The sequence below is a fragment of the Plasmodium chabaudi genome (assembly GCF_900002335.3).
Source record: "Plasmodium chabaudi chabaudi strain AS genome assembly, chromosome: 14".
NCBI lineage: Eukaryota > Apicomplexa > Aconoidasida > Haemosporida > Plasmodiidae > Plasmodium > Plasmodium chabaudi.
In genome coordinates this window covers 1,347,478-1,371,071 of record NC_030114.2, presented here as the reverse complement: position 1 = coordinate 1,371,071, position 23,594 = coordinate 1,347,478, and the positions used below count along the sequence as shown (strand labels likewise).

Sequence of the window (23,594 nt, the reverse complement as noted above, 5' to 3'; positions counted from 1 at the left end):
TACTTACAGACATTTACACACATATGCATTACTATGCTTAAGAGTATATTAGACCGTAATGGTTTTATATTATAATATTTTTATGTATTTAAAAATGCAAGGAATATTTCAATTGACAGAAAAACATTATATATATTTTTAATAAATGCAACCATATTTTTTTCATTTTTCAAAGTTTTATTCTAATTTATTATATTTATTTATATGTTACACTTGAATATGCATCACGAAATTAACGTTTAAGAAAAAGACAAAAGTGATGCTTTATCAATAGTTTATGTAAAATATTTTTATATTCTTTGAATAAATTTATTAATTAAAGCAAACCTTATTGTGTCTATACAAATGTTTATATGAATAAGCAATGTAATTGTTTATTACATTTTTTATTATTTTAAAAAGTATATTGTTATATACTTATATTTTATGTTTAATTTATATACATAATTTTTATAATATAAACATTATTTGTTTTGTATGGACATCCCCTTATTTTTCTTTGTATATTTTATTTTAAAAAAAAACAATTTACAGCTATTCGTATATTATCAGTATGCACAAATCTAAAGTATTATAATTATTATATATTTTGTAAAATATATAATAAAGGAAATTTGTATGATTATAAATATTTATGGATATATATATACAGTAAATAAAAATACTATTTTATATTAGTAAGGAAGAAGAGTTATTTATTGTAAGTATTATTAAAATATATTTAGGGCGAATTATAGTGAAGAACAAATTAAAAATATTGTTTCATATAAAGAGTTATGGCAATATAATTTCACACACGTATGCAACAGTATATATCCTTGAATATCTCATACCTGTCAAGAAAGGGTGTTGCAGAATTAGTTTTTTTAACGATATAAATCGTAATTTGTTTAGTGTTTGCAAGAGCAATACGTGTGTGTATATATATACACATACGTGCTTATATATGTATATATATATATATGTGTGTTGCACGAGGGCAACTATTTTGCAACAAATTTGGTAACAGTATAATAAAATATGAATCACGAGAATTGATCAATAGTTGTTATAGTAATGATTTCTTATGAGATATGTAATATCATCCAGATTGACAACAAATATTATTGTTTTTTTTCATTTTTCTAAGTTAATTTTTAAATTTATTTAATGCATATTTTAATATGAGTTTTTCAGCAATAAAGTATGAATCTAAAATATTGGAGAGTTTAGCCAGTATGCTAAATCTCAATGAAAAGACAGATAATGAAATACTAGATGAAATAAAAGACGAAAATACTAGTATAACATTTGAAATTGATGATGATATAAAAAAATTGATTGATATAAATAAGATTAACTGCACCTGTGATGAATCTAAAAAAAAAATAGATGAATATAAAGGCAAAAAATTTGAATATTTTTATAATATTGAAACATATGGAGTTGATTTTTTTCTAGATATTTGTAATGCCTTATGCAGATCAAATTATAAACATTTTTTAACAGAAGAAGGGAAAAACGAAGTTATCAAGGGATTAAAAATTCGAAGAAATTCTAACTTATATAAATATGTTTCATTTTTTTTAAGTAAGGAAAGATTAAATAAAGAAAGATTAAGTGATAAAAAATGTCCTGAACACATTTATCATTGTTTTAGGTGTTTAAAAAGTGTATTACATATATATAATGATGACCAAAATAATGATACAAAAAATATGTATTTGAATCAAAATAAATATATAACTGAAGAAATTGAAGAAAGAATCGAAAACGATATATTAAATTCAAATGATACTTTTAAATCACAACAAAATCATCAAGATGGAATAATATCAGTATTTAAATATAAATCAGAATTAAGTTCCATAACCAGAAAATCTAATCAAAAAATAGTACAAACAATTTTTGAGCATACTAAAGATTTTAATACAAAAGAAAATAAATTACCATTTATAAAAGACACCAAATTAAAAGGATCAAATATGCATAATACTGTTAATACGGATAGTACTACTAACAGTATTCCTAGTAATGACTTTTATCTTAATAATAGCATTATGAGTAATAGCAATTTTAATAATAGTATTATAAGTAATAGTAATTTTAATAATAGTATTATGAGTAACAGCAATTTTAATAATAGTATTATTAGTAATAGTAATTTTAATAATAGTGTTATGAGTAATAGCAATTTTAATAATACTGTTATGAGTAATAGTAATTTTACTAATGTTTATAGTATGGAAAATAATAATCCTGAAATTAGTATTCAAGAAGATAATGAGAAATATATTCCAAATACTAATGAACCTAAAACTAAAAGATTTAGCCTTCGTTCTAGACAATTTTCAGGAAAGAAGGAGCCCTCAAATAAATATAAAAACCTAAATAAAAAAGTAAAACTTAATTCTCAGAATAAATCTTTAACCCGAAATTCTCATAGAAATGATTGCAACTCAATTACAAATTATTGTAATAACAAAAAAATTCGAAAAAGACGTACTTTTTCAAATAATAGAAAAATTCGGAATAGTACTAACTCATTTATGCCTGATTATTTATATTTAGAAAATACACGAGAACAAATTGATTCAATATATTTTTCTAATTCCATTTTTAAAAGTATTGATAAATCTATTGAAAAATTTGATATGATTGCGAATGAAAATAAATTTTTTGATAATGACGATGAAGATAGTCCATCTAAATTTAAAGAGTTCCCAACAAAGGAGACTGAAATCGAAGAAAATATCGAAAATGAAAATTACAAAGAAAAAAGTGAAAAAAATGAACCCGAGGATTATAATCCATATTTAGAATCCGAAAATGGTAATATTTTAGGTGACATAAATAATGAAAAACAAATTTTAGATAATTTATCTTCCATAATAATAAATCAAAACGAATTGAATAATCTTTCAAATGACGAAAAGTGTATTGATATTATAAACGATAATGAAGGTGCAAACAATTTAATTGATACAAAAATCAAATTTTTACACGAACAAACTAATGAAAAAGATTTAGAAGAACAGTTAAATAAGCAAAATATAATATTAGAAGAATCTAAAGAAAAAAATGTAAATGAATATGGAATATATGAGAAACATACATTATCAAAAAACTTTTGTAACGATGAGGAATATGAAGGTAATCAAAGTGATGATACATCTTATTCTACTAATGGGTCAAATTATTCAAAATATTTAAAAAGAAAAAAAAAATTAGAAGAACAAGGTAAAATAGTTATAGATTTAAACTTGCTTCATAGGAATACAATAAAACCAAATATGAAGCAATGCAGAGATGAAAAAATGGCAGAAAGATTAAGAATTGAAAAGTTAAAAAAAATATTAGAAGAGAAAAAAATGCTATTATGTAGGGTAGAAGATATTGCAAAAAAAAGAAATAGAATACATGTAAAAACTCAAATATTATCTGAAGATTCTAAAATAAAAAGAATATATTTTAGTCATAAAATGAAAAAAGTATATAATTATAAATTTGGGTATTTTGGGTGTGGATGGTCTAATAATAAAACAGAATGGACCCCATTTATACATGCACCATTTTTTGATAATCAGCATAATACTATATATAAAAGTAGAAATAAAAAATTATATGAAGAAATATATGATACAATATTACATGGTAGAATACATCCACATATTAAAGTTGTGGAACTAAAAGATCACATGCATCCAATACGATTATGCACACCCAGCAATGAAGATTGTTATTCAGTTATTTATACAGGAGAAAAAATAAATGCGACTGATGAAAGAGTTATATTCGGTGAATACACTGGTTTTGTAGCAAATAATAAAGAACTTCCCCAGGAAAAACACCAATATATATTTGCCCTTACATTCAATAAAAAGGTTTTTAATGATAGGAAAAATGTTGTCTTTATTAATGAGATTGATTCATATGAAAATGAAAGTGACGAAAATGAAAATAGTGTTGAGGGAAACAATTCTGAAATGAAATATGCTAATATGAAAAATGGGAATAATTATAAAGGCAATAAATTTAATTTGGATGAAGATAAACACAATGAAGAAATAAGTAAAGAGAAAGAAAAAGGAGAAAAAAATAAATCATTGGGGAATAATAATAAAAAAAAAGAAAATAAAAATTCTAATATTAATGATAAATCAAAAGAATTAAATAATTTAATTATACTTCCAGACAATTATACATATGCGGTTGATTCTTCTCATATGTTTAATGAAATGTCATTGGTAAATCATTATAAAACCTGTTCAATATTTAATAATTATGATTTTAGAATAAATGCTGAATGGCAAATAGTTTATTTAGATGGTTGGCCACATATAATATTAACATCTATTCCAGGTGTGGAAATAGAAACAGGAGAAGAAATTTTTGCAGATTTTGGATTTGAATGGTTTGATAGAGTTAATGATATATGCTTAAACGATTTTATTAAAAATAATTATGAACACAGATTAAATGAAATAGGAATCAAAAGTATAAAAGAAAAAAATTTTAATGGTCTCGATGATATTGTAGATAAATATAATTTATTAAAAAATTATACAACATGTAATATATGTATGCATAGTGTTAATACTGATTGCAACAATTATATTTTATGTTCAGGTTGTAATCATGTTTATCATTTAAAGTGTGTAAATCGATTAAATTTTCAAATTAATGAAAACTATGATTGGTTTTGTTCTAGTTGTATTCAATTTTCTATGAATATAATTAGCCAAAAGGAATTTTTAGAATATATAAAAAAAGAAAATAATAAAAGACTTATTAATTATTTTATTGAGCATAATAAAAATATAGACCAAGGAAAAACGAAAAGTTCAGAAAAAATATTAATGCTAGAAAATAATAATGAGAACAATTTAGATTCATATAATTGTGAAAAAAATAATGAAATACAATTGGATGATGAAAATTATATTAATAACTTTGAAAATATAAAAAAACTATTACAATGTAAAGAAAATATCGATGATCTATTAAATAATCAGCAAATTATAAATGCATTTTTAGAAAATGTTGATAATAATATCAATATATTACAAGGTGAAGAAGGACAAGATGATAATATAATTTTAAAAAACCCAGAGTTGAAAAACTTAATAGAAAATAGTTATGAATTACATTTATTAATTGAATATAAAAACAAAATTGATGATTTATTATTATGTAGAGAAAACATTAATTTCCTTCTAAATAATGACCAAGCCAAACGAACATTTCAAATGAGAATAAAAACGATCAACTATTTAATGCAAAATAAAAAATGTATTGAAAATCTTGTAGAAAGCATAGAAAAAAAAAATCAAGGCGAAATTACAAAAAATAATAACACAACTTTTAAGACAAGCAATGATAAACTTCAACTATTGATGAATGATGATGCCCAAAATGGAAATACAGACAATACTTCAAGTTTAGATTTGTTTAAATGTGAAAATGGGGAACAAAATTGTGTTGCACTTTGTGAAGAAAACGACACGACACAATCTATGATAATTCCAGTACATGGCAAATATCCTTATTCCAAGGATGGTTGCTATTTTACAAGTGCATATGAAAATATGTTATACAAAAAAACAAATAATATAATTAAAAATTTAAAAGATTTAAAAAATAAAAATAGAAAATCAAGATTCAAAAATAATAGCATAAAAAATGAAATGAATGATGAAAATAGTAACGGAACAGACGAAGCAGGTCTTAATGCATATTACAATTATATGATGAAGTTAAGTAAAAAAATATTAGGTTTACCATTAATTCGAGAATTTGAAAAAGGGATAAATACTCATCAGCCTTCACTACCTTTAAATGCTAATTTAAAAAAATTAGAAGTTTGTTCAAATTGCTATAAAAAACATGGTAATTTAGCAAAGGCTGTTATTTGCAGGGTAACCAAATTGCATTTCGAAACGAATTATAATGATGGATTAGGCGAAGAAGAATTACATAAAATGTCTAGTGAATGTATACAATCTGTTATAAAAGAACTCGCAAATACAATAAAAGAATATAGAAAACAAGAATTAAATAGTGCCTTTATTCAATATACCAAAAAAAAAAAACAAACAGGATTAATAAATAACAAAGAAAATGACATAAAGACAGGAACTCGTTTAACTGATATTATTACTCCTAGTGATATAATAAATAGTGCTTTTAATAAAACTGATATTGAAAATAAAGATTTTTATCATAGTTTGAGTAAATCATTATATAAAGATACATACGAAACAGATGATAATATTCTTATGCAACATTCACATATATCATATATTGATAAAAATAAATCTGTGAATAATTCTTTCGAAAGTCACCAAGACGAAAACAGTACTTTGCAAATAAACACTTATACAACTCTTGGAAAAAAATATGAAAATATTGGCGATGGTAATGGAAAGAACTGTCACCAAGCTAATCTTTCCAGCGACACGATTGATGAAAAAAATGTTTCTGATCAGGAGAATGGCAAAAACAATAAACGTATTTCATATAAAAATGGAAATATTTCTGCGTATAATAACGATATTAACAATGTATGTTTTCGATCAGAAAATGGAGATTCTAATAATAATGATTATAAGAATCAAAAAAAAAATAAGTTTAAAAATGATAATGAATTATTAACTACAAATGAAATATTATTGGATGATAAAAAAAAAGAAGATAAATCCATTTCTAATAATAATTTAAATATTAATAACTTTATTCCACTTTTTGGTATTGAATTAGGGAAAACAAAATTCCAAAGAGAATTTACTAATGGAACATATGTAGGTACAGTGACTAAACAGATTAAAGATGATAACGATAATAATTTTTTTGTTGTTACTTATGAAGATGGTGATGTTGAATGGATTACCCCATTCTTTTTGTTTCAAGAACTTTTGAAGCAAGCAACTAACAACATCGAATACCCTTTAGCTACTCCTTTCAAAGATCTAATGAATCCTAATTTTAAAAAGGATATAAAATTAAATAATTATTCCTTAGAACTTAAAGTTGAAAAAAAAAAAAAAAAAGGTACCGGAGAATATAATAGTAACAATAATAGTACTACTAAAAGACAAAGACATAATCAAGAGGATAATTCTTCTAAAACAAAAAAAAGGTAAACTAACAATTTTTTAAATTATAATTTAACCAAAAAATACAATAAAAAATAAGCATACAACTAACCAATTTGTTCATATTTTTTTTTTTTAGATATAGCGCAAAACAATAATATATGTGTGTAACAGAAAGATACCATGTACTTATACATATGTGTGTATGAAGGACACATATTGTATTATTTTATTTAAATTATTAAGATTTGTATACATGGTGAAAACATTGCTAGCATTTCTATAACTTACTAATAATTTATATTATTTATTATAGGAAATGCTTTTTTTATAAATATTATTATACTATTCTAATAGTATATATGCATTTTTTATGTTTGTTCAAAAAAACAATCAAAATAAATAAAAGTATGATCCAATATGAATAATTCTTAATAAGTGCATATAATAAAATGTGATCATAATTTTTTTTTTTTGAATGTTTCATTTTTGTAAAAACATTATAAACCCATATAATTTGTTTTATTATATATATGTTTTTAGTTATACCTATTCATTATAACAATTTCTACAATTATTAATTTTTTTATTCTAAAAAAAGGTGCAACCACACACAATATTTTTTATGTTGTGTAAAAAAATCTGCGCAAAAGATGCATTCTATATAAAAATAAAATTGTCCACGATTTTTTCTTTTATCGTGTACAACCTTTGAACGGCATATATAGAAAATTGTTTTTTTAATTATTATTTATAATTGAATTTTTTAGTTCAGTTTATTTATATGAACAAATGCAAATTGTATTGACCAAAAGTATTGTATATGCACTTTGATCACATAAAAGAATAATAAATTACTCGAATATTAGGAGCAAATATAATCAACAATTATCCATGCTAATTTGAAGGGCTTTTATTTATTTTATATGAATATATTATTGATTTACACCTCTTGAAAATTGATATTTGTTTATTTTTATTTGGCATATGAAATATATTACAACTTTTTATATTTCTTATCTTTATTTTTATGTGTTTCGTTTTTCGAAACCTGTAATATAAGTCGATTTAATTATTGTTATTGTGCTATTATTGTCCTGCTATATTCATTTCCTGGATTTCTATATGATTTCCACATTTTCCAATTAACAACATTTATGTGTTTATTTTTATTCATTATTTAATGTATTCCCACTTCTATTGCACAAAAAAATATTTTATTTTTTAAAATACATTTTTTTCTCTCGATATCGATATAGGAGTGAAATAGCATATACACATACATTTTTATGTATTATTATTTTTATTATATCTGTGTTATGTCAATATTTTATTCATCTATTCATTTATTTAAATATTTATTTTGGTTTCCGCATGAGATATTTCATCATCATTTCGAGCATTCCAATATTCATTGGAATTAGTACAAACAATAGTTCCCATCTTATATATTTATATGTATGTGTGCATTATTTTAATTACAAATAATAAAATAGACATTCTCAATACAATATAATAATTATATAAAATAATAGTTGCAATATTTAATAGTCTAATTCTAGAACTAATAGATCTAGTAGAATGGTATTACCAATCGAACCAACAAATCTAATAGAAAAGCGGTAACACTGGTAGAACTAATAGTTTAGCATTTTACAAATAATATTATTAATCCAAATTGTTATAAATATGATTACGAAAGCATGTGTATATTTTTTAACAATTAATATTACTTCTCTTTGAAATATAATACCGTAACTATATATTTTCATACTTTTTGAATGCAATTATTTTAAAAAAAAACGTTTTTTTGAGCATGCACACGAGCATATTGGATTTTATGTGAAATACAAAAACAACATAAAAAATTGATAAACCCAACAATTAAAAAAAATGTATATATACATAACTATTTAAAGAAATGCGGTGTTTAAAATATTCTGAATTAATTAACAACATACACAATGATATACACATTTTACATTAATATGTTGTAAAAAATATATAATTTTGTATTTCTTGAAAATATAGAAATAATATATTATAAAAGATATTTGGATTGGTGTATTATATATTAAAATTATTTGCCAACTATGAATAACTAATAGTTTTACAAATTATATTTAAATGAAAAAATCTACTACACTTCGAGAGAACAAGGTTTTTTTTTTATTTTTTTTATTACACTTCTATTGAGCTTTATAAAATATATGGATACATTTTTGATTTACTAAGCCTTATATATTAGAAATAACGAAAAACACAATTTTACAAAATTAAAAATAAACACAAGTAAAATATTGTAATAAAGCTATAACGAATTTTTATAAAGTATCAACAGTTGTATACCATTTCCTTATATTAAACATTAAAACATAATATAACAAAATATAATATTCAATGAAAAAAGAATATATAAATATATATAATATAACATTATAGCATTAAAAAATTAATCTTCATTTAACACACAACCTGTTACCCATTAGGTAGTGAACTAAACAATTGTATTTTGTTTACTAATTTGATTATATTCCTATTTTCTAAAAAATGTATTTAATATACATACGAATTTTTTAAACATCTTAACAAAATATATGTATTTTTTATTGAAATGTATGAATATTTGGACTTTATTTGTAATACAAAAAGTTAGAATAAAATTATTAAATAAATATTTTATTATTCATTATATTAAAAAAATAAATATTATAATATAATTGAAGAAAAAGAGTAAGACAATAAAATAAATATCATTCAGTTCGGCACCTTATGATTTATACAAATAAATATTTTAAATTATAATCATCTTATATACTATCATAACCATCTAATGTTTATATAGTATCTCCAATAATTTTTTTTATATGTACAAATAATATATGTGTATATAAATTTTTTAATTTTCATATTTAGGTTGCAATACTTAAGTGCAGCATGCAAATTAAATGACAACCAAGAAATTATATTTCATAAGTAGATAAGTTTTAATAATCTTGTATTATAGCATAGTAATATTCATTTGTTTATACATAATAGCTTTAATTTTCTATATAATCATAAGTTGTATATATATATATTGGATAATTTATTTTTTGATTTACATCAAAATAAAAAGACGAAGAAATTATTAGCACACTCGAATAAATGGTAATTTTTACACCGATAAAACCAAATATGAGAGTAATGGTTCACCTTTTATTATTTTCCTGTATATATATATTTTATTTACATATGTATTTTTTTTTTCCTTTCTATTTCAATGATACAAATATATTTCGAAATATCATGTATGGTTGAATGTATAAAAACACAGCTTTGCACAAAGTTATTTCAGATTCCTTTGAGAGTTTACTATTATTTCACTATTTTATGTTCAAACAAAACTTTTTTCTAGAATAAAAAGAGTAAACCAGTCAGAACAAAGCAAAATGCTTCGAAAATAATTGAAATTCAATTATTATTTACAATATATGAAATTTATACATGCATATAAATATATAATATTTTTATTACATTTTATACAATGATTTTTATTACAAATTTTTTATTTACAAATACTATTTGTTAAAGGTATACATTACATAATTGTACTTAACCTGTATAATTGTATGTGTGTGTGCCACCACATTTGAATTTTAGTTTCCTTTAAGTGTTGTAATGCATATAATTTACGTATATACTGGATATATACAATTATATTTGTACACATATACATAGGTAAATGTGTATACTTGTATCCTTAAATATTATATGGGAATACAAAATAAAGTACGTATTATATTATGTGGGTACTATTATATATAATATTATAAGTGTACATAAAATTTACTGAATTTATATGCGATTATTATTTATGTGTATAAAAAAAAATATATATTTTTTTTTGAATGCTCTTTTAAAGATAATTTCTAATAACAAAAATAGTAAAAAAAATAGCACGGACATTTAAAAAAAATATATATTATATTACATATCATAAGCATTTAACATATAATTGTATTTTTTTAAAATAAAAATTTCTATGTATATTTTTTTTCTTAAAAAAAAAGGAAAGAATCCTCAAAAATTGTATTAATATATATTTTTTAAGAAAAAAATATAATAGGAATAAAAATATATATTAGTTATTTATTATAAAAGAGAATAAGGAAATTTGTACATATATTTTTTTTATTTGCTTATTTTTATGATTTAAATATTTTATTATTTTTTGTAAGAATTTATATCCCATTAAGGTTCATTGTTTTTCATGAAAATATAATCAATATATGCATATATATATTATTTAGCAAATCCAATAAAAATATATTATATATATATATATTATAAATATTAAATAAAATAATAGAAAAAAAAATATATATGTAATGCAAAATAAAAATAAAAAAGAAAACAAAATAGCGAAATATAGTATATCATAAAAAAGTAAATAATATATAAAATAAATTAAAAGTAAATATAATATAAGAAAAAAAACAATTTTAAAATGACAGGGTCAGATGAAGAATTTGAAATAGGTGACATACTGGATGTTAAAAGAAAAAAAAATGGCTTCATATACTTAGTAAAATGGAAAGGCTATTCAGATGATGAAAACACATGGGAGCCTGAAAGTAACTTATTGCATTTAACTGATTTTAAAAAGAAAATGGAATATTTAAAATCAATCTATTTAAATAAAATTGATAGAACGAGTAGTGACAGCAAAATTATGAAAAAAAGTAATGTACAGTTATTTGGCCAAGATGATATGGGGAATACTCTAATAAAATCAAAGGGTAGAACATCATTAATTTCAAAAAAAAGAGGTCATAAAAGAGGAATGAGAAATAGAATGGGAAGTAGAATAGGGAATAAGAGCAGCGCATCGTCAGTTACAGATGGCTCTTTAAAGAAAAGTGATGATGATGATAACCAATCAATAAAAAAAGAAAATAGTTCAAATAATTATAATAATACATTATTAAATATTGAAGATGTATATAGTGTAAGAATTAAAAATAGGAAGATGGAATTTTTGGCTAGCTTAAAAAATGCATCACCACAATGGGTAGAAGAGTCAAATATTCGAAGTACAGGACATTTAAATATAAAAGTTAACGATTTTAAAAAATATATTAAGAGAAAAAAAACATCTAAAGGAAGTAGAATTGTTATTAAAAATTTACATAATGTTGGGGATGAATTATATATATCAGTTATACATAACATAAATAATAAAGAAATTCATAGTTTATATCCATCAAAAGTTATCGAATATATATACCCTCAAGAGCTTTTAAACTTTCTTTTATCAAGACTTAGATATAGAACAGTTTAATATGGAACTTCATATTAATGTCATTTAAATATATGAACCTTATGTTCGTATGTGTAGAAAATCCTCTTAGGCGCCCAATAACATCCAATAGTTTATACTTTAAAGGGAATGTCACTGTCATGAATTAGTTTAATTTTTTAGTAAACAATATAAGTAAAAAAAGAACGAAAACCAAATCCGATCGCTTTTTTTCCAAAAGATTAGGCAATATATGATAAAAAAACATAAGAATATAACCAAGTGCATATTTACATGTGAATATATATTTATATATACCTGCAAAATGATGTTTATTTCTATTTTTTTTTTGTGTGTGTTGCATATTCTATTTAAATAATTAACGAATATATTTTATTTGCACATGTATATACGTACCTTTATTTAAGCATTCATATATGTCTATAGTCGTTTTAGGAGTATTGTTATTTTTTTTTCTTTTCAATTATATATATGTCCACATATGTATATTATAATTTTTAATGCATGCATATATATCTCCTTCGATATATAGAAGTGTGTAAATCGAGTTTATTAATATTTTTAATAGGGAAATTTTTTTTTTGTGGGTTACATATTTTGAGTATATGTATATAAAATTTTACCGTTTATTATATATAATATATATATATTTATATAAACATATTGTGAAGAAAATATTATAAATACAACATTATTTTATGAATTAGTGGCTATATGTATGCATTATATACCTTTTTGAATATTGACCAAATTAATAAATATATATTATTATATGAGTGTGTACAATATGTATATGATATGTACATCTTTTTTAGAATAAATGAATAAAATATATTGTTTTTAATACAATTTTTGTTCACTCTTAAAATATATTAAACTGCTTCGATTATATCATATATAATTTTAAAAAAAGTTTTTAATAATATACCGTCTTTCCACTTAGGCCAGTTTTTTAAATATAGCTTAAAGTGTTATTTTAGCATCATCATTATTGCTACCATATTTTAGTTGCCATTTCTGTGGCTATTTTTATTATAATGGTTATGGTAGTTATAATTAACATCAATATGCTTTTACCTTTTTAAATATAATAAGAAGCAAATTATTTTTAACCAAATAGTGAGTAATTTGCTCACCTATTTATTCTTAATATATATTTACACTGTAGGTTATATGCTCTAGACAAAATACACTACATCACAACTTTATTAAGCGATATTTTCCTTTACCATAAAAATTAAAATAATAAATAATATAATTTAAATTATTGTATATTTTTATTTTACAATTTTTATTATAATATACTTTATTATATTTAGACATTCTTCTTAATATACCCAATAAGGAATGCAGGATTTAAAATGATAAAAATAAGCCTTCGATCTATAATCCATAAAGACATATATATGTGTCTATATTTATGTAATATATTATGTATTACAATAAGTGTTTAAACATATAAAAAAATATATGCTATTTTTTCAATTTCGAATTTATTAATTTAGCATTAATTAAAAAAATATATGTGTATATATGAATTTAATAAAGTTATTATATTGATATTACAACACATTTTATTAAGTTGAAAAATATATATAATATTTCGATTTATTCTACATAAAAAATAAATAATTAATTAACTGCATGTACATGTAAATGCACAAAATGTAAAGGCATATAAATAATTGTTTTTATGTTATACACCAATATATAATAAACATTGATATATAAAAATTTAAATAAAATCAAATCGATAACCATTGTTTAAAAAAATTAAATTAAGACATTTGTTCATTTTATAATTTGGGTTTTCACTCATAAGTATGCATTAAAAGGTATTGTAGGAATTGCGTACGCATGCATATACTTTTTTGCAACATATATGTGTATATAAATATATATGTACTATATACGAAAAAGTATATATATGTAGTTATGGTTGATATATAAAGTCTCAAGTAAAAATTACACATTTCTTTTATTGAGAAAATTTACATATTCTTACCCCAACATTGCTATATTCTTACAACCCTATTATTTATTTTATAGGGGAAAATGTAGCACCATTCTTTTGATTTTGTTTTGTTTGGGTTATACATATATATATATGTGTGTAACAAATATAGGAAATATATTTTTCCCCCTGGTTATTATAAATTATGATTTATTTTTATAATATACATATATATTTTTTTGCTGCTTCTCCAGACCCCTAATAATATAGCTACTATAATATAGCGTTTTGTAATTATATTACTTAAAAATGAGTTCTGAAAATAGTATCAATTATTTAGATAATATATATAGAGAATTTAATTTGTTTAATAATTTTTTAAAAGATTTAGAGCAAAAGGTAGACAATACTAACGGTGACCTTAACTATGTATCGGTATATGATAATTGTATTGATGAAATATATAGCACACATAATGAATATTATACATGGAGTAATGTTGAAAAGAATATAGATGGTAAATTTATGGAATATTTTTGTGAAAATGTGATAATAAATATCAAAAGATTTTTAAGAACTAATTTTATTTGTATAGATGAAAATTTAAAAAATGTAAAAAGTCGAAACAAAAAATTAATTGATAAATTAAAAGGGCTTATGGAAAATATTGAAAATCAAGAAAATTATATATATGAATTAGAAAAGGCTGTAAAATTGGAAAAGGATAAAAATCGGAATACAAGTAATCTAATAGAAAAAATAAATAATTTAGTAAATGACAATGATCAACTTAAGAATAAAAATGAACACTTAGAAATGTTCTTGTGGAAACAACAAGAAGAAAATAATAAAACCAAAATTGAATTAAAAAAAATGATGTTTCTTGAAAAAAAATACAAAAAAGAAGTTAATATAATAGATGACATTGATAAACAAAATAATATATCTTCTACTAATTTAAAAAATATGTCTAATTATGTTTTGCCATCTAAAAAAAAAAACAATTATAATCGTCGCAATAATTTACATACCTTAGCAAAAAATGTAATGATTCAAAATATTGATATTCAATTTCCACACCATAATAATATTTATTTTAGAAAAAGAGAAAGAAAAAAAAAATATGTATATATCATAAATAGAAATAATAGCAGCTCTTCTGATATAAAAAAAGACAAAAAGAAAAAAAATTATAGAGAAAAAATATATAGCCAAGATTATCAAAATATATATAGCACTTTTGATCTAAAAAATATTAAAGCAACTAAGGATGATTATGAGGAATATATGAATGCATATAAAACTAAATATCATTTTAGTGATTATTATAATTTTTTAAAGCGAAAAAAAAACAAAATAAAGCAATGTGAAAGTAATATAACCGAATTTAACACATATAACAGTATCGATTTTAGTGATTCTATCAGTGATAATAATACAGATGCATCTAATACTAATAAATATATCATGGATACTCATAAAAATATAAATAGTAGCACCGAAAATAGCGAAATTAGCTATAATAACAGTGATTATATGCTGAAGGATAAAGATTGCATAAATAAAAATATTAATGAAAAATTACAAAAAGAATATAATTATAAGAATGAAAACAAGGAATTAAACTATTTATCCGAGACACATGATCCTTATATTTATAAACGAACTCGAATGTCGTTTCCTAACAAAAAACTATTATCTGATATAAGGAAAAAATTAAGTAATAAATATATATACGTAATAAATTTATCCAATAAATAGTGATAAGAAAAGCATGTCTTAACAGTTAAAGTAAAATAACATTAATAGCCATTATTATTGTTGTTATTATATTCTAATTAGTAACCTATTTTGATGTTGCACATATATATTTTTTATACACATAATAGTGAAATATAATGAAGTTCCTGTTGTATGTATACACATATTTAACACTGTTCTTATTATAGGAATTAACCAAACACATTTGATCAATTCTAGGATTAAAAAAATATTACACAATATGATTAAAAAAAAAAAGAAGAAAAAAATCAAAACATTATTATATTTACAAGTAAATAATTTTATATTAAATTGCTTTTTTTTGTTGCATTTGTTTTTTTTATTTTACGTGTGTATAAGAATAAATCTCTTTACACAATAAATTTATATAAAAATTACCCTCTGAAAACAAAACAAATTACAAAAATACAGGTATTAAAAGGGGATATATAATTAAGAAATATTATTCTATGCTTTATAAAAATAAATTTCTACAACGCCGTTGTTAATTGCATTAAGAATAATTATTTGTTTTATTATATGTATTTTCAAATGTTTACATAATATATACATGTTTTATTTTGTTTATAAATTAAATTGTTGACATTATACAGCATTACGCTTTATTATATATTGCATATATATTTTTTTTTATATAACTTAAAATTATCAGAAAGGGGATACCTCAATTGATGTAACCAGTGAGAGCAACCAATCGTTTGCCATACACACAATGACTATAGTAAGTTTTGCATACTTTCACATATATAGTTTCCATTTATTTTATATAAGTATATGCAAGGAATAAACTTTTAAGCGTTGTAAAAATCATAGATATGCTATTATATAAGCAGATATGAAAAATTGTACAATATATATATAAGTATAATTAGAATTTTAATTCCTACAATTAATACATATATTTATTAATTTTAGGAAGACTTTAGATGCACTATAAATAATTTTTATGAATGTATTAAGAAAGACATAAAAATTATTATAGAAAAGGATGCAAAATTGAACCTTGACCCTTTTTCTAATTATTTCAAAAAGTTATCTCATTCATTAAAATTAAAAAATTTAACCTGATGTTTTTTATTTCTAAAATTTCTTATATATTTGTCTTTTCTTTTATTGATTTATTATTTTATTGTATGTTTTACCCCTATGCTTGTAGGATAATAAAAGAAATCCATGATGAACATCATATTTTGAAAAAGAAAAAAATTGATAAAATTACAAGAAAATACCTTCGACGTATAGATTCGTACAGGTTAAATAAAAAAATGGTTATATATATATTTTATTAATATCATATTTATATGCATTTTTTACTGCGAACATTTGTGCGATATACTGTATGTTGCATTCATTTCCATTGTCTGCTAAGCATTTTTATGGGCAATATAAAATTTATTATATAGTTGCATACATCCTTAATATTTACCATTTAATAGTTGATATAATTTTTTGATTAGGTTACGTGAGAAAGACTTTTTTTATAGTATACCCAATACAGAAAATAATAATAATAAAAAAAAACATTTAAGTTATAACAAATATGACTCTTTTGATTTACGAAAAGTTTTAAAAAATAACTATGAAGAGCAAAATTTCAGTAGTGACAATGACGAACCATTTTCTTTTAGCTTCTATGCAAAAAGACATCAAAGAATGATTGATAAACTAAAAGATTTAAAAAATAATATTTCGTTTTTTAAATTTTATGATTTAATCGATTTTCCTAATAAACAATAAATTGCTTATTTTTTAATATTATTTTTCTCTTGTTAAATATGTAGCACCTTGCACATTATTTGCTTAACTGTTATATATTTTGTATGATGATTAAATATTCTATTATTTTGAATATTTGTTAAAATCATCCGCCAAAATAAACATAAGATGCATATTACATTATTATAAAAACTAATGTAGAAATATTTTCAAAAAAAACACTTGTCGAATATGCACATGCATAATATAAGGGATTGATATGGCAAAATGTTATAGAGTACAAATTTAGAATATAATATTTTAGTATAATTTTTAATAAGTTTTCTATATATAATATGGGGTATCAAAATGCGGAGGTTTACTATATATAAGTTCAAAATAGATAAGCAATAGTCCATCCGCAAACAAGTGTATATTAAAAATAATTTGATAAATGGATGGTTAACTAAATTAATATATGTATAATATAGGGATGAAAAACAGTAATAATAATTAAAACAATGTGAAATAAAAATAACAAAAGAAAAATAAAATAACAAAATTATACAAATTCTTTACAAAAAAAAATGCATAGGATATCATATCAAATATAAAGAAATAAAAAATAGTATAAAAATCCAAATAATATTGATATGTAGACATTTATCAAAATCCCATACGGTTGATAAATTCATCATTATTTTGCAATTCATATTCATGATTCTCCATGTCGTCATTTTTATCATTGTTAACAAAATAAATTAAGGAGGCTATATATAATTGGATGTTTATAAAAAATGCCAAAATATTTTCATTCCGTATAAAGGTTGGTATTATATGCTGTTAATATAGGTAATCAAAAAAATGAAATACATATATATGTATAATCTAATGAAAAGGCTACATATAAAAATATATTTAATTTTGAATAGTTAATATTATTACCCTATAATTTTTGAGGAAGATATTATTGCACACTATACCCAAAGATGAGTGTAACAATATTGGTAACATGGTTAAAATAAAAGTGGACATTTTCATTTTCTTCTTTTGATCCTTTTTGAATGTTAAGAAATGTGCAGTTAGTAATGAATTTATTGCAACAGAAAATAAACCCATTTTTGACAGTAGCAACCCCATAAAGGTTACTGGAAGCATTATAGTGCTTATGTTGATCATTTCGAGGATGCTCTTCCTATAAATATTACAAAGGACGACAAAAAGAATCAAATAAATGACCATACAAATAAGCATGTGAAAAGGGGTATAGGGCATTCATATATTCATACCTCTTAATAATCCCAAATGAAAGATATTCGAAAATTCCTATTTTAGATTCAAACTTTTTTATTAGCTGTTCTTTAATTCGGTCTTCTATATTTGATGCTTTTATATAATCAAGAGATAACTCACTAGTATAATTACCTCTAGAAAATATATTTAAACTATTGTTTCTTTTAAATTCGTATAAATTTTTTTTAATCATTTTTTGAGTAATAAAAAAAAATATATCCTTATATTTTAGTTTTTGTTTAATATCATTACAACCTTTTATAAATTCCTCATGAGATTTAACCAATTCTTTGTAATCGTCACTATCATTTCTACCTATAAGTTTTAGGTAGCCTTTTTCTTCATTATCTATGGAAACAAAATAACAAGAGAATAAATATACAAAATGAAAAAATTATTTGTTTTTAAAATAATAAATGTATGCTCTATTTTTTAGATATCCCTTTTCGTGTTTCCACTTAGGGTTCTCGTTACACAATATTATATACATCGGTCATATTTAAAATGTGTAAATAAGCAAGCATGCATATAATATACTACTATTACTGGTAGTACTAAAAATTATCCGCATGTATAGTCTATATGTAATTAATGCAACGAGACACATATGCATATTTATTTATTAGTTCAATGATTTTTTGTTTTTTTTTGGGTGATACTAACTTAGAGCATATTTGTCGCCTTCATTGGTAAAATAATTCGAAATAAAAGACGATAATTTGTATGTCCTTGAATATGTATTTTTATGTTTAAGAGAATAGTTAGCAAACTTAATTTTTTGTACAAAATTTGGGTTATCGTTGTTTCTCAATATTTTATAATTAATACGAAAAGTATAACATGTTTGAAATAGTATGATAAATAGAACAAGCTTAATCATCATTTTTTCTGATGTTATTTTATTTTTCAATACAAAGGGGAAAAGGGTGTTTGTTTAGTATATTCCAATGGTCATTTGCCAAAATAAAAGGAGCTCGTTTCATATTTTATAGTGAATTATTTGTTTTGTATTGAATTGTTAGCATTTTTTCTTCCCTCTTTTTGTTCTCAAGTAATGTTTTTTCGTATATTTGACGAAATAAGAAACATACTTTTGATAAGATTTTGCATTCCCATTACAAAACTCATGTTAAGTTTTAGTGGATTTCCAAGTTAATATAATTATTTACACTACTACACATACATTTTAAAATTATATGTTTTTCTTAAAATATTTATATATTTAAAGAAAATTAGTTTTTTTTAAAATACATATAATACGAAATTTAATTTGTGTTGCTACAAATATTATTTTACCTATATTAAATTTAAGCATTAGTGTAAAACTATATGCGCTTTTTTTTATAGCCTTTTTTTTTCGGTATTTTCATCATAATGCTTATTTTATTATCAACCATATTATTGCATATTTGCAGCAATTTATTATTTTTTTTTTTTATGTTTTTGTTAAAATAATATATTTATAAATCAAATTATTGGATGATATAGCTAAAAAAATACCCATAATTTTTATATTATTACTAAAACAAATTGATGAATAATAAATGATTAGAAATAACAAGGGTATATTGAAAACAGAAAAGTAGTATACTGTTCCTTTCTTATGACAATGTTATAGCCAAATGAAAAACAATCAGTTAGAAAGAAAAAAATATTCTGTTCATAATTTGGTAAAATTGATTAATGAAAGGCAAAAACAAAATGCAAAAGCAAATAAAGATACCGAAAATGGCAAGTCAAAATTGGGAATAAACTTAAATGGTGAAGAAAAAAACAGGAATACAAATAAGCAAAAAAACAATTATGCTAAAAATGAAAAAGAAGATGATATACAATGTAATGCCATAAATGGAGTTAAGAATAAGAGTAGTAATAGTGAGAAGGAAAATTGTGAAAATAAAATCATAAGTAATACAATTGATGAGCAAAAAGCGGATAAAAATAATGAAAATTTAAATAACAATACGGAAAGTGAAACGAACGAAGACAGTAGCGATGATAGTAAACGTCAAGATGGTGAACCAGATGATGAACAAGGTGATGAACAAAATGGTAGAGTATCCGAATGTGAAGAGACAGCAAATAAAAATGTTGACGAAATAAAATTATTTATGATTGATTATAATGAATGCCAAAATAAGAAATGTTCATGTAAAAAACTATACCGTTTTAAAAAAATTAAAAAAGTACAACTAAATAAAAAATTTAAAGGAATAGTATTAACACCATTTTGTGATAAATATTTTTCTATAGATGATAAACAAATAGTAGAAAAGAATGGTCTTGCTGTTGTTGATTGTTCTTGGAAATCTATCGATTTATTAAAAAAAGTAAAATATACAAACCAAAGAAAATTACCTTATATTATTGCAGTTAATAGTATAAATTATGGAAAACCATATAAATTATCATGTTTAGAGTCTTTAGCTTTTTGCTTATATGTATGTAATTACAATAAACAATATAATGATATTTTAAGTATATACAAATGGAGTATTAATTTTACAAATGTAAATATGGAGGTTTTAGAAAAATATAAATTATGCCTAAATCATGAAGACATTAAAAAAGCTGAGCAAGAATTTATTGAAAATTCTATACAAAAAAGAGAAGAAAATAAACAAGTTGATCAATATAAGGTTATTTATGAAGACGAGTATATATAGATATGTATTTTTTTCTAGATTCACCCCTTTACGCATTTATTTGTTTTCCCGTTTTCATTTCAATTGAAATATATGCTTTGTTTATTTATTTAAATTTGTTTCGATGTTAATTTGTTGTAATTAAAATTTTTTTTTCAATTGATTTAATTTACTTCCTATAATTAAAACATAAATGCGTGTATATTTCACATTTATTAACAAACCTTTAAAAAAATATATTCCTTTCCCCTGAAAATATAAAAGGGTGATAAAAGGAAAAAATATAATTAATTTTTGTTACATTTTTCTTCTATTTTCTTCTATTTTCTTCTGGCCTTTATTATATCCTCAAAGTGAAGGAAATCACCTGTAATTTGTCCAGTCGTATTTTGCGTAAAGTGTTTTAAATTCTTCTACAGTATCGACATACGTTTGAAAGTTTCTAAAATATTTATACAGTCTATCTTGTTTAAAAATATCAGTAAATATACATCGACACATATTTATATAATCATAATTATTTTCAATAACTTGTATATAGGTTTCAACAAGTGAAAAATTAACTGAAACATATGGGATATTTTTTGGTATAACACCATAAGGTGCATATTTATTATCTGTAATAATTAATTGTTTATTTTCTCTATATAATGAACTTATATCCTGTAAATTTTTTTTAAAATATATTTTTGCTTTTTCTAATAAATTCATAGGTATAGAATAACAATTAACATATGTGTGTTTTGTTTTTCTCATAGATATTAATTCTATATTTGTATTAAAACAATTATTAAATTCGATAAATATACATGTTTGGTTATGTTCTTCTAGCATGGCAATTAATGATTTCATATGATTTCTCATGTCTAGAATTGTTTCAAAATCTGTATTTGTAATACTTGTTGTATGTTCTATAGGAGATATAAAAAGCTGATTTTTTAAAAAAATATTTTTATAATTATAATAACATATATATGATTTATCACTAATACTTATTATATTTAATTTGTTTATTTTTTGAAATAGATCAGAATCAATACAATATTTACAATCTACTAACTTTTTGTTTAATGCATTTTTTAATAAAATATTCTCTTTCTGTTCATATATTTTTTTTTCCAATTTTTTTGTCAATTTAATATTTTCCATGGAATTTTTATAATCATTTTTCACACTTTTACTATCATCAGTATTCTTTATAGCTTTAGTTATTTCATTATCATCATCACTTTCGAATGTGTTCTTATTTATAGCAACACTTGAACTACTACTTTTGTCATCGTTTTCAAATTTGTTCTTATTTGTAGAGGTACTTGAACTGCTGATTTGGGAATCACTTTCACTAGTGTGTTCCCTTTTCTTTTTTTTTTTTTTCTTAGACGATAACTCATCTGAATAATCGTCACTTTCTTCATGCTTATGGTTTTTTTTTTTTTTTTTTTTTTTCTCATGCTTGCTATTTTTATGTTTTTTATTATATTCATCATCACTGTGTTTGCTCTTTCTTTTTTTATCTTTATATTTATCTTTTGATTTATCCTTTGATTTCTTATGCTCACGAGAGTGATCGTCATCACTACTGTGATGTTTCTTTTTTTTTTTTTTTTTTATCTTTAATTCATTTTGATACGATAAACTGGAGTTTTTTCCTTCCTTAAATATGTCTAGATCGCTTTTTTGCTTTTGCTTTTCATCTGCATTTTTTGGATTTAAATTATTTTTTTTTAAGAGGTTTAAAAAATTATTTTTAGCATATTCATAAAAATCGTCTACATCGCTCATTGTTTTTTTTTAAAAATAAAGTACAATGAAATAGTAAGAAAAATATAAAAAAAAATTAAGAAAGTGGA

At 21.9% G+C, this 23,594-nt stretch overlaps 6 protein-coding genes across 6 annotated transcripts; 4 read left to right on the top strand and 2 right to left on the bottom strand.

Annotated features, from left to right (window-relative positions):
• Positions 1 to 1,163: 1,163 nt before the first annotated feature.
• On the top strand, positions 1,164 to 7,231 carry PCHAS_1438200 (histone-lysine N-methyltransferase, H3 lysine-4 specific, putative; the record flags this gene model as incomplete). Its single annotated transcript, XM_016799709.1, has 2 exons — positions 1,164 to 7,117; positions 7,213 to 7,231. 2 exons carry the CDS (start codon positions 1,164 to 1,166, stop codon positions 7,229 to 7,231), a joined length of 5,973 nt encoding a protein of 1,990 aa, XP_016654962.1.
• A 4,331-nt stretch (positions 7,232 to 11,562) lies between these two features.
• PCHAS_1438100 (heterochromatin protein 1) lies at positions 11,563 to 12,396 on the top strand (the record flags this gene model as incomplete). The annotated part of the gene is made up of 1 exon (XM_731602.2): positions 11,563 to 12,396. The coding sequence occupies one exon, from the start codon at positions 11,563 to 11,565 to the stop codon at positions 12,394 to 12,396; it is 834 nt and encodes a 277-aa protein (XP_736695.2).
• Positions 12,397 to 14,638: 2,242 nt separating this feature from the next.
• PCHAS_1437900 (conserved Plasmodium protein, unknown function) lies at positions 14,639 to 17,848 on the top strand (the record flags this gene model as incomplete). Its single annotated transcript, XM_016799707.1, has 6 exons — positions 14,639 to 16,049; positions 16,279 to 16,382; positions 16,764 to 16,832; positions 17,027 to 17,142; positions 17,268 to 17,363; positions 17,569 to 17,848. 6 exons carry the CDS (start codon positions 14,639 to 14,641, stop codon positions 17,846 to 17,848), a joined length of 2,076 nt encoding a protein of 691 aa, XP_016654961.1.
• Positions 17,849 to 18,472: 624 nt separating this feature from the next.
• On the bottom strand, positions 18,473 to 19,982 carry PCHAS_1437800 (conserved Plasmodium protein, unknown function; the record flags this gene model as incomplete). Its single annotated transcript, XM_016799706.1, has 4 exons — positions 18,473 to 18,646; positions 18,752 to 19,001; positions 19,096 to 19,447; positions 19,763 to 19,982. 4 exons carry the CDS (start codon positions 19,980 to 19,982, stop codon positions 18,473 to 18,475), a joined length of 996 nt encoding a protein of 331 aa, XP_016654960.1.
• A 739-nt stretch (positions 19,983 to 20,721) lies between these two features.
• Positions 20,722 to 21,765, top strand: PCHAS_1437700 (ribosome biogenesis protein TSR3, putative; the record flags this gene model as incomplete). The annotated part of the gene is made up of 1 exon (XM_016799705.1): positions 20,722 to 21,765. The coding sequence occupies one exon, from the start codon at positions 20,722 to 20,724 to the stop codon at positions 21,763 to 21,765; it is 1,044 nt and encodes a 347-aa protein (XP_016654959.1).
• A 342-nt stretch (positions 21,766 to 22,107) lies between these two features.
• PCHAS_1437600 (debranching enzyme-associated ribonuclease, putative) lies at positions 22,108 to 23,526 on the bottom strand (the record flags this gene model as incomplete). The annotated part of the gene is made up of 1 exon (XM_728608.2): positions 22,108 to 23,526. The coding sequence occupies one exon, from the start codon at positions 23,524 to 23,526 to the stop codon at positions 22,108 to 22,110; it is 1,419 nt and encodes a 472-aa protein (XP_733701.2).
• Between the last annotated feature and the right edge of the window lie 68 nt (positions 23,527 to 23,594).